This window comes from Phaeoacremonium minimum (assembly GCF_000392275.1).
Source record: "Phaeoacremonium minimum UCRPA7 unplaced genomic scaffold PA7_03_scaffold_82, whole genome shotgun sequence".
In the NCBI taxonomy this organism is placed as follows: domain Eukaryota; kingdom Fungi; phylum Ascomycota; class Sordariomycetes; order Togniniales; family Togniniaceae; genus Phaeoacremonium; species Phaeoacremonium minimum.
In genome coordinates this window covers 205,649-217,648 of record NW_006920989.1, presented here as the reverse complement: position 1 = coordinate 217,648, position 12,000 = coordinate 205,649, and the positions used below count along the sequence as shown (strand labels likewise).

The 12,000-nt window shown below is 48.9% G+C and overlaps 4 protein-coding genes across 4 annotated transcripts; 3 read left to right on the top strand and 1 right to left on the bottom strand.

The window, feature by feature from the left end:
- Positions 1-1,721: 1,721 nt before the first annotated feature.
- On the top strand, positions 1,722-2,096 carry UCRPA7_1340 (hypothetical protein; the record flags this gene model as incomplete). Its single annotated transcript, XM_007913922.1, has 1 exon — positions 1,722-2,096. One exon carries the CDS (start codon positions 1,722-1,724, stop codon positions 2,094-2,096), a length of 375 nt encoding a protein of 124 aa, XP_007912113.1.
- Positions 2,097-3,261: 1,165 nt separating this feature from the next.
- Positions 3,262-4,091, top strand: UCRPA7_1339 (hypothetical protein; the record flags this gene model as incomplete). Its single annotated transcript, XM_007913921.1, has 5 exons — positions 3,262-3,370; positions 3,431-3,579; positions 3,646-3,680; positions 3,741-3,802; positions 3,856-4,091. The coding sequence occupies 5 exons, from the start codon at positions 3,262-3,264 to the stop codon at positions 4,089-4,091; spliced, it is 591 nt and encodes a 196-aa protein (XP_007912112.1).
- A 3,859-nt stretch (positions 4,092-7,950) lies between these two features.
- Positions 7,951-8,631, top strand: UCRPA7_1338 (hypothetical protein; the record flags this gene model as incomplete). The annotated part of the gene is made up of 1 exon (XM_007913920.1): positions 7,951-8,631. The coding sequence occupies one exon, from the start codon at positions 7,951-7,953 to the stop codon at positions 8,629-8,631; it is 681 nt and encodes a 226-aa protein (XP_007912111.1).
- A 1,098-nt stretch (positions 8,632-9,729) lies between these two features.
- Positions 9,730-10,838, bottom strand: UCRPA7_1337 (putative amidase family protein; the record flags this gene model as incomplete). Its single annotated transcript, XM_007913919.1, has 3 exons — positions 9,730-10,464; positions 10,525-10,611; positions 10,665-10,838. 3 exons carry the CDS (start codon positions 10,836-10,838, stop codon positions 9,730-9,732), a joined length of 996 nt encoding a protein of 331 aa, XP_007912110.1.
- Positions 10,839-12,000: the final 1,162 nt, after the last annotated feature.

The following is a 12,000-nucleotide window of genomic DNA, read 5'->3' as shown; positions in this document are numbered from 1 at the left end:
ACGTCTGAGGAGCACATAAGTCTTTGCCGAAGCATATCGATGCAATGATCTGGTTACAAGGTTAGTCTTAGTAACTAGAATTTTGTTTGATGAGATTTTATTCACCTAGGTGATTTCGGAAGACATCTGGAGGGTCTGTCCACAAAATGTCGTGGTCTTGATAATGCTCTCGATAGGACACTTTGCGAAGCATATTCTGCGGAAAGTCAGGAAGTTCACCCATACCGAGAGTCTTCAGGCAGCCAGGCATACCAAGCAGTGCAGATGATGAAACACCTCTAGGCCAGCCATGTATCCGTGGCCATGATTAGCAGGAAACTTAACCGTTGTTTCCTCATAGTCACCTCGACCGTTCTTCTGCAGGTCATACCTCGATATGGGGAAGTTAGTCACTAAACTTTCTGGTCAGGGCCTCCGATATTCGGTTTGTTAGACAAGCTTACCGTCATGAGTTACTGAGTTCCACGCAGCTTCGAGCTCAGGTCTCGGCATTCCTTTCCATTCAGACTTCAAGTCGATAGAACCGTTGAAGCGTGTTGAGTACATCTTCAAGGCCCCTAGTGGTAGGCCATCCTGTAGGCTGGGGAAATTGTCATTGGCTGACCATGGCTGTCTCCAAGTAGCAGCGAGCACCACCAGTATAGAAATCAGGAGAGCATGGGCAACCCAGTGGCCCCAGGCTCGTGCTCGATCTTTTTGTATGATCACCCGCTCATCTGCAGACTCAGAATCGTGCTCTAAAAGGGCATGTCCAGCTTCATCTTCATTCATGGCAGCGGGCTGTGGTGATGCAAGTGTCGACAGTTATAAGGCCAGCGGATACAGGCGCATGAAAGCGATACCAGTAGGTGACGGGATCTAAGAAATAGAGATGAGTTGTATGAGAGTGCATAACACCAAATCCTCCTCGCCAACGACCCGCTGGTAGGATGTGGTGGGCGGGCGGGCGTCGTTAGGCGGCGCAGCGCGAGGCCAGTGTGTTCAATTCGTGTGTACTGTGCTTTTGTGAAAGGGAGAATCTCGAAAGTGAACGACCTGTTTTCTTGCAAACTAGATACGGTCTCACTGGAGAGTCCCGTGGCTCCAATATAGAGGTCATGGGAAAATGCTCCGGAACTCGAGTCGCTGTGAAAATATATTGAGAGCATTCCTATCATTTGATCGGTATCTAGCGATGTTGGTTCAAGAAAGTGGGCCGCTGTGCCGTATCAGCGCAGTAAACATTTGATCAATGACGGAGGGGCTGGGTCGTTCCTCGGAGTTTTGACGGAGAGACTCATCCTGCGACTCAACTACATTAACCTAGAGAGATGGGATCATCAAGCAAGCACCGCAATCCCTTCGCCCTCTTGTAAAAGTGCACAAAGCATGTATCCATAAGAGCGGTGCTTAGGTTTTGTCCAATACTTGGTCTAAAATCATCCTCACATCCTATATGTGTAGACGACGGGCTCGTCCCGTAGTAAGCGCTAGGAAAGTGGTAGGCATTTGGGGAACAAAAAAGGAGCAATAAAAGTAGAGTAACCACACCGACTCATCTGGATAGAAACCCAGAGTTGACAATGTTCGTATGAGAAAGCCTTCGGCGGTGGGTTTCTCATGGTTTCTGGTTTTCCCCCTATATAAGAGCCATTGCACCTACAGAAAAGACATTGTCACTTTCCAATAGTCTCCATTCATTTGGGAAGAAGACCAAGTCAGTCGCCTCTCAGTATTCAGACATGAAGTCCTCCTATACCTTTACTTTGCTAGCCGCCTTCTGCGCGATCGGCGCCTGGTCACGCCCTCTTTCTCCGCCTGACTCGCTCGGCCGTCGTATGACGATGTACTACAACAAAGATGTCTCAGACGAGGTCGACCCTGAGGCTGATGAAGTTGTCAAACGCATGACAATGTACTACAATAAGGATGTCTCAGACGAGGTCGACCCTGAGGCTGATGGAGTTGTCAAACGCATGACAATGTACTACAATAAGGATGTCTCAGACGAGGTCGACCCTGAGGCTGATGAAACTGTCAAACGCATGACAATGTACTACAATAAGGACGTCTCCGATGAGGTCGATCCCGAGGCTGAGTCAGCAGACGAGGCTTGATATACGAACAACAACACGGCGGATTTCATCAAAACTATGAGCTATGTAGTGGTATGGAAATTGGAGTCATGCAAGAGTTATCCTATAGTCAAGCCAGTTTCCCTTGTATAGAGTCTCAATACATACCAGGCCATTAGGTTTTGTCCACATAGGCAGCTGGTCACGCACCAGATGTTCAATTGAATTACCTATCTGCCTATAAAATGCTCGCTAGAAAATTCACGCTGTCCTTCCGCTGCAACCCTGCTATGTAAGAGCTCACAGTTAGAACTGAAATTGGTGTATCGGTCGTACTTGCTATGAACCAATTAATTTCACCCTTCGCAGTTGTGGGCGCAAGTCCTGTAGCAAGCGGTTGACGAGCACCAAAGAAACTAGCGATTTGCCCAAGAGCGGCGATAGACGTGCCGCGGAGTGAAGTCCTCAACGAGAGTAAGATTATACGAACATATGCCGCTCTGACATAAGACAACCCCACCATTTCGATATCTACGCCGCACACGTAACTCAATCCTAGCGCTCTATCCAAACCTAAGACACCAATCACAAAAGGAACACAATGGATCTCCGACTCGTTGGCAATAGTTCCGTCCTGCGTAGGAGCGCCTAGATATTCCTTCAAGTCCGTTGGGCAGGACAAGTTCCCCAGCTATTCTACTTAGAGTAATGCAGTCCAAATTTCGGAAATATCGCATCAAGTCTTCCATGGTCACTTGTGGTTGGGAAGAGCTGCATATCACTGGACTGAGTCGAGTCGCAGGGTGCGACTTGTCGGTTTAAACATCTCCGCCCAACTCGACTTTCTCTGAGGGGAATTTGAGAATCTTGTCTTTCCATCTTTTCAAACCCATGATGCTGTTCGAGAAGTACAGGCCCTACAGGCCATTACTGGGTGACAACGAAGACCAGAGTGATGCTGATGAGTCTACGACTATCAATATTCAACATTTGAAGCAAGACCGGTGGCTTTGGAAGCTGGTACGAGCTATCCATATTGTAGTCACCACTGTGCTCGTAGTCGTCGTGGCCATTGGTATCTACCGCGAGAGGCGATTCTCACATTCGCGTTGTGTGCGAGAACTACATACACCTTGTACGTGCTGATATAGATTTCGGGTGACTTAAGATCCTAATATTCCCAGCACCAATTATTGAGACAGGGGCAATGGACCACTACAGCACTGTCTTCTTCAATGGCACGATCAATTTTAAAGAGAAATGGGCCGGACCACCCAGCGATGCTAGAGACAAGCTATGGCAGAGCATGATTTACGGTAGGTCTGATACAGGATTCCCTTGCGGTTTTGCATTGCACGACTGAAGCGAATGTGAAGCAGACGTCTGGATACCAATTACCGACGAGGATGTCAAGAACATGGGCAAAGATCCAAAGTCTGTGACCCGTGTTCCTCCACAGTATCGCAACGACTATGGTGATGGAGCCTTAGTCGTATTGGATTTTGCTCATCAAATGCATTGCCTGGTAAGCCCCTCACAAATTGATTACGGTATTTACAAAAGGTGACATTCTGGCTGATAATATTCTCAGGACCTTGTTCGAAAATACACCTACTATGACTACTAGTGAGTTTTCTTATTTGCGTACAGGTTATTTAGAGAGTGTCCGCTAACAAACACCTACAGTATGGAGAAGCAAGATGAGGAGGCTTTCAGCAATCCCCCTCACGTACTGCGTGTACACATAGGTATGCTTCACTCCCCCAACCTAGAGACCTTCTTGACTAAATCTTCATACCAGACCATTGCATCGACATGCTTCGTCAATTTGTCATGTGTAATGCCGATCCCGGCCTAGTTACTTATTTTTGGGTCGAAGGTCGTCCGACTCCGTATCCCGACTTTTCTATGCAAAAGCAGTGTAAGGACCCTCATGCAATTCTACAATGGGCGCAGGAGAAAAGAATACCAGGTTACAAACCGGTTGACCCAAGTCCCGGAGAGGTCATTTTACCGTGGGACCCTAAGATTCTGTAGAATTTCAGAGGTGGTAGTTGGTGGCCTCTGAGAATGCTGAATAATAAGCTGAAATACGATAGTCATCTATAAGCGAGTATACAGTTCGTAGGCTAGGAGCGCCAATGCATGGCGCCCTTTCCGGTTCAGTCTCAGTTATTCGGCAGGGCAGCATTACCATTGGATGAAGAAGCTTGGTATTCGGAAACTGGGACGAAGGATTTCGGTGTGCTGCTGATGGCGGCACCTGCAATGTATTTAGTATACTTATTAAGATCCAAGCTATCTGAACCTGAGTGCGTAAGCGATTGGGAGCGGATGAAGGGCAAGGATCATAAAGGATCTTAGTTTGCAGTATCCTACTGTGTGGGATCTTACTGTGCGGAACCTTACCGCATCGAATCCTACCGGGTGATCAACAGCCACATTATAGAAGACCCCCCGGGTGAACAAGCAATATGTTGTGAAGCTGTTTATCGTTAGGAAACGGTAAATCACCTAGCTTTGGGCCCTTGCCGCACCATCCGAATCGATCCGTCTTCATCGACCATGTCCTTTGCCTTGGCCACCCATACGTCTGAGATACTAGTTCCTGTTGATTATTGAGAGATCTTTTTGAATAAAGAGAAACGACTGATAAGCATTGATTCAAAAGAAAACAAAGATAAAGCGACTAAGGTTAAACATACGAATACCCAGATCTTAGCCCTATATAGTAAAGGGTTAATTAAGTCAGACCATACCAGGCTTAATGAACTTGGGTGTTAACCTGACTCCGTACCTATGGTGGAGAGAAGAAAGCTCTGCTGCTTGATGATTTGAATGTTCAGCAATTCAAACACTCAGAGCCTAGTTTGAAAATGATATCTTCCAACATTCAATACACTCCTGTCTCCCAAGAAACAGCGGATTCCTTCGGAAACGAACGAGAGATCCCGCCAAGGCGACGTCGGTGGAAGGCCGTTGCCTTTGCCGCCGTGGTGGCGACCACGACGTTTGGACTATTGGCCGCCTCTCGAACTGCCACTGTGAGACCGTCTTGTCTAGAGCCGGCTCATCGCCGCGAATGGCGGGCCCTAAGTATCGCAGAACAGTCAGAGTATCTTAGGGCCGTTCAATGCCTGCACAACCTACCGTCCGGGCTCGATCTAGGTGGCAGGCTCTCAGACGATTTCCCGTGGCTACACTTCAATGTTGGCAACTATGGTCAGTATAGTATAGCTTCCGAGAACTTAACGGGCTTCTGATGAGCTTACACGCGTCTGTCTCAACAGCTCATGGAAATGCGGCGTTTCTGTCGTGGCATCGGTGGTTCATCCATCTGTACGAGAAAGCGCTCCAGGAAAGCTGTGGCTACGCTGGTCACCTCGTGTACGATCACCTAGAGCTACTGATATGTGGAGGTAAACTAATACTTCGATAGGTACTGGGACTGGTCACAAGACTGGGAAGATCTTCCCGCATCTCCCATATGGAGCTCAACTATGGGATTCGGGGGCAATGGTGACCCTCGACTGCCTAACACAGACTTCCCTGCAAATGGTTCATGCATCAAAGATGGGCCATTCGCGGATTATGAAGTCCGCTACACTGGCTGGGCAACGAGACCACATTGCCTATCTCGTGGGTTTGGCCAATTTCCTGATTCCCACAATTTCTCGGGTGATGCTATTTCACCTGCGGTCTTGCAAGACGTGCTCAACCAGGACGATTTCGACGAATTTGTCATGGCACTGGAGCGTGGCCCTCACGACGTGATACCGAACGGAGTGGGTGGAGACTTTTTTATGCTCACTGCGCCAAATGGTACGTTAATTCTTTTGAAACCCCTTCCACGCAGCCCTCCGCTCGTGAGTGTAAAGATACTGAACTTCTCCGGAAACCAGATCCAGTATTCTTCCTTCACCACACGCAACTCGATAGGATATGGTGGATATGGCAACAAAAAGACAGAGATCGTCGATTGTCTGCTTACCATGGCTCAGTGAAACATCCCGCGTCCGCCGACGATGTCTTGCCTTACGAGCCTCTCTCGGCCAACATCACCGTGAGGGATATTTTGAACACGGAGACTGACATTCTGTGCTACCGCTACTAGCTCATTATTATCCAGCAAAAGCCATAGACGGTGGAGTAACTCAGCATCCTCACATTGCAGCCCGCAGTACTACTGGATGAACAACTGTTGGTCGACTTCCGGGAGACTCTGCAGTAATTCTATCTGCGCCATGTCAGATTGATCAAACAGGTTCATAAATGGCAACAGATGCACCGGGGCATTCATTCAAGCACCCATCGAAGTGGATAGCTTCTTTGTGGATGGCGAATACCCCTTAAATTACTATACATAGCTAGTACCTCATTGAATTAGGCCATATTCCATAGCCGGCACTATTTAGTACACGAAAGAAAGGTGACGTGGACCCAGTTACTGTCACTCGGAGGACGATCTTATGAGGATGGTCAACTATGTATACTGGTTGCTGTTGATTGAGACTGTGGTATTAGGTCTTACTGAAGAAAACTACAATGGATTGTTCAAATCTGGCAGGGCATCAAAACGACCAAATAAATTCATAGTGAGTTCAGCAATAGCAAACCACCTATAGGTTAGCCCATCTTTACTTTGCGTGCTGTCTAGAACCTCAGCTAAAGGCAGATATCTTTTGCGGCAAGCTATATATCACACAGATAAATAGCGAAAATTGCTAAGATAGAGAGCAACTGATGAATAGCTTTAAGCCATGTAATTACAGAAGTATACTCCGACTGCGCAGTCTTAGCCCCCATTCTTACTGATTAACCTAAAATGTCTGGCATTTCGTTATGCCTGTGACCTCTCCCAGGGACGCCAGGCGACTTGAAGATACAGTATGCTCACCTCAGGAGTCCTGTGTGAAAATATGAAATCAAAGGCTGCGCATATGTGTCGCTGCACAACCGTGGTGGCGTCCGGCAATGTTTCTAAATCTGAATGGGGTTGATGATATGTGCGAGCACCTCAAGGACGGAGTGATTGCCTCGCAATAGATTGAGAGAAGTAAATAGCCGAAAGCAGTCCTCCACGACGACCAGTATCGTTCGGGTGGGATGATAGGGGCACTTTTGCTGGGGTTATCCTCGGAACATTTGTAGCATAATATCTGCCAGGGGAGTTTATGCTTCAAGCGGTCAGTGCTCTGTTTTTCCAAGACCATGAACAGTGAATTTGAAGGAGCCGTCTGGATAGCACGTCTTGGACTAATCATACAATTCTACCAAACCATGTAAACAGAGCTCCTCAATGGCGTTTAAGACGCGCAATTGTTGTGGAATACCTAATGTACAAACTGGGCGAGCATGGAACGCGACAATGGAGCTTAGTAGAGACGCGTCGCTCAGCCAGTGAAGAATTCCGACAAAGACGAAAGGAGTAATGATAGAAACGCTGTAACGTTCCTTCAAGTGCTATTCCTTGTGCACTAACGTGTGGTGGGATGAACGGCCCAGGGATTGGAAATAGCAGTCCGGCCTACTAACACCAATTGGGTTGTCTACTGCCATTAGGTGTTAGTGGACGAGATTGTTTCTGGACACCCACCTTGTTGGCATTGATCCTACCAAGTTATTATCTGCCAAATGCAAGGATGTTGCTTTGCTTCAATACGTCCGTCCGGTCAGATGCTCGGACAACCACAATCGCTTAAGTCCCGAGAGCAGGTGAAGTATCAGGCGGGGAATGGCGATGTATATTTAGGTGGCTGGTTCCCAGACCTCTGGGTCATGTTTTCCTCTCGTCTTGTCTCCAGCTTCTTCCCAGCCAAGCACCGTGTCAGGTATTACCCCGACCTCTCCAAGAAGCCGAAGCCATCGCCCTCGCGAGTCGATCCGGTAGTACGGCATGCCTAGTCCACCATTCAAGGCTGCGCTCGCAGTTGCTGTGCTCGCCGCGTCGGCGGCTGCAGTGCCCTGTCTGACCGTCCCGGCGTGCCCTAAAACCGGACATGTCGAATACTCGAAATCAGTGCCGGATTTGACACCGTTTCCGAAGACTGCCGTTGATCTATGCTATACCGACACATCGGTCGAGCTTACCTTCACCGCATACGACGAGAAGTATTTCTACTTTGATCCGTCGCAGACCACCAACGACGACATCTGGGAATACGAGGTGATGGAGGCGTTTTTGTACCGCGGCACAAACGACCCGCAAACGTACCTTGAGCTCGAGGTCAACCCCAACAACGTCACCTACCAAGCCTTCGTGTACAATCCCTCCAAGGTCCGCACCGCGGGCGCTGCCTTTGACCACTTTTTCGTCTCAGATCCGGCCGCCGACGGCTTTTCCGCCGAGACAGAGCTTGACGTGCCAGGCGAGGTGTGGACTAGCAAGGTGACGGTGCCGCTGGGCATCTTCAATGTCGACAATGGCACGGCCAAGGGCACCGAATGGAGGATGAATTTCTTCCGCACGGTTACCAACGAGACGCTGTATCCGGACCAGCTGCTGGGCGCGTGGAGCCCGCCGAACCAGGCCAGCTTCCACATGACACCGTACTTTGGTCGTGTCACCTTCGTGTAGATAGCCTTAGCAGCAATAATAGCAGCGTTTAAGGCATCCTGCTCCTCTACTGTTCTTGTTAATCACCCAGTGACACTTAAGCATGCTCTTCACACTGGCAGCCCCGGAACAGCCTATACAGAACCTTTTGACTGGTCACATCAATCGACGTTGATGGGGTGTGCTCTTCTGGTGGGAAATATGATACGTAGATGTAGGTTATTACTATGCCAGAAGAACGTTGGGGACAGCGGTCACTTGTGCGAGGGAGGAGGCTTGATTGATTTAGGGGTCTCTGGCGACCGAGGCCGCCACTATGTCAATCCAAGAATCAGCCCAGGGCCCGCTAATGCAGGTCGTGACGGCAGGACGTACGTCGTGGATGCATTTATTCTTTAGATCTATGCAGGAGCGAAGCGACCTCCCATGTAACGTTCCGGCGAAGAGGCAAGCCGTTCAGCCACTCTACAGCCGTCACAAGTATCTTGAGATGCTTTCAATAGTGCGATGCATCTTTGAAGGTGGATTGTATTGACAATGGCATAGGTTTCAAACGGGACAGCAATCCTCCTTTCCACCAGGGGTACTTGAGACTCGAACTATATCCATGCTATGGCACGATAGTCACCTCATCAGTCGTGGGATTCTAGTTTTTTAATCACCATGCCGTCGCCGCCATAATAGGCGATGAGGAATGGCACGTTGAGCGACATGATGCTAAATAGTATCATTCGAACGGCCGAGGGAATTTTTCACCACCTTCGTTCCAACGCTTCAGAGTAACCAAACTGTCTCAAGTCTGTGAAAGACATTAGGTTAGACCCAGTCAGCTTGCGAATTGAATGACCGAGTGCGAAAGGCCATAACAAACATAAGAACTGAAAAGGATTACAACTAGGGAATTTCGTCACCAGTAGAATATGTACAATGTGATACTTGAAAGTCAGATGTGGGCGAGGAATCGCCGGAAGATAAAGGCAGAGCATATATCATTTCTTGAAATGTTAAAATAAATAAAAAACACCTTCTCCCATGTCCATGGCTGCCATAGCTTTCGGAAAGGTATGACATCCGAAGTCAAGATTCAATAGAGGATCTCTAGCAGCGAAAAAACACTAACTAAGCCTCGTCACAGCCGTAGTGGTCTAGACTGGTGGTGGAACAAGTGTATCCCGGCCAAGGTGCCCCAGGAGGTCCCTTGGCGGTCTGGTAACCGTGCCACGATGGCTTCTCGTTCCACTGGAACAAATCCCCTATGGCGGAACCGATCTTGATCAATTTTGCCTCACTGTACTGTTGTCCGTAGATACACAGTCCGTACGGAGTCGAGTAGCTATCCATACCGATCGGAACCGCAGCAATCGGATATCCAGCATACGAGGGAAGAGCAGCACATGCGTTGCTCCCACCACCTGTCCTGCCATTCGGAACAAGTAAGCCGTCGAGCTTCACAGCGGTCCCATTCTCTGTTACGTATTCGTGGGCCATGTCAATCGCCTGGCGAGCCCTGAAACGACTCCAGCCAAACGCAGTCCAGAATGCAGAGCCCATGGTCCCATTGGTCTTCACACCAGCGTCGTAGAATGTTTGGCCTGAAGTAGTATCCCACCACCAGGTGTTGTTCCCTAGCGCCCCTGTCGTGTCGTTGTGAGCAATGTTCCAAGCCGCCATCTCAGCAAGAGTGCTCATGCCGCGACGTTCGTCGCCTTCGGGAAACGTCCAGTTCTGGAGCCACTCGCCGTAACCAACGGCAAGAAGAGTGGCGAAGGCAATGGAGTGACTGAGCTCAGAAGGAGTGTCAGCCGGCTGGCCAGCGCCATACGGATTCGCAATACCGAGGAAAGGAGCGGTATCCTACATGGATCAAGTTAGTGCGTGGATCCAGGATTCAGGCGGCTCTTTATTGGTACGAACAGTAATGTTGTATATTTCAGCTCCTGCCATTTTGAGCTCGGCGACTGTTCTCTCATATACCTCACGGTTTCCAGGGGCGTTGATATGCTTGATGATGTTAGTCAACGAATCATACGTGTCGAATTGGGATAGGCTATTACCTGGATTGTAGACCAGTAAGGGTACCAGGGAAGGCCCAACTTCAAGCCGCGCAATGCATCTTTATCAACTACCTGCGCGGTATAACCATTCTCGGGGTACCGTGCCTCGGAGGTCAGATTGTCATATCCGTCATAGCCAGAGATAATATCTAATATCAAAGCAACATCTTTCATAGATCTGGCTAATGGACCAGGGGTGTCATGATAGAAGCTGCCAGTCACAATACCATGACGGGAACACAGCCCTGGAGTAGACTTAATAGTATAAAGACCTAGCTGGGCAGACGGATGAGTGAGTGACCTAGACATCAATTCAGCGCTTGTATCCGCACAGATTTGAGAGATATAAGAGGCGGTGCTGTCCAACATACCCATAAGTCTCAGTTCCTAGTGCTATGGGAGCCTGATTAACCCTGACAGCCACAACAGGGCCACTACTGCTTCCGGCTGTGGGCTGTGTGAAGTTGTAGGGATTCCTAGTTTGCCCGGTTCTGCTGGAATACCCGGTAGAGTACTTAGTCAGGGCACGGTGATCCGCAGCTTCATCCATAGTTGCGTGTCCAAGCAAGACGGCACCCGCAGCACGCATTTTGGCTACCGCAGTCGATTCCGAGGAGAACTTGCCACCAAGAAGCACCAGTGTGCCCTCACTAGTGTTGTGCCTGTCATCGGTATAGAAATTATCTTTGACAACGAAAGGAATGCCATGCAGCGCAGAACGCATGCCGGTTGTGGCCCGTTCCTCGTCCATCGCCGTCGCGATAGAAAGAGCATCCGGATTCACCTCACTGATAGAATGAGTATAACTGCAATGTGACTGGTCAGTCAAAATCTAGGTCCAGTCGAGCAAAGGTTTCTTGCTTGTTCATTTGTTGAATCCTGGCCAAGTAGCATTCTACTAGATTATGACTAGTCAGGTTACCGAGAATTATCCATCGTTGAAGCTCGTCCACTGTAGCATCTTCAATCTTGATACCCTTGCAAAGGGGCTCTGAGACGTTAGCAAGGTTATGCCATTTTATCGGAGTCTGGCATCACCCACGGGGAAACGGGTTGCATGACGCCGCAGAACTACTTGCGGTGAGCAACGTCAGGCCTGTGATGGCTATTGACACTGGGCGCATGATGAACATGTTGATCTCGACCGCTGCGAAATGATGAGCAAACTACTCAACGCATGGGCTTTACGGGGTCTCTTTATATAATCTGTTTACCAAAGCCAGCACTTTATTCTCATTAATGTGTCATACATCACTTATCTGCGGACTTTACCAGCTACTGCACTGTAAGGCCAATTCTAAAAGATATGTTTGATAGCGGCGAGTCAGTTATTTAC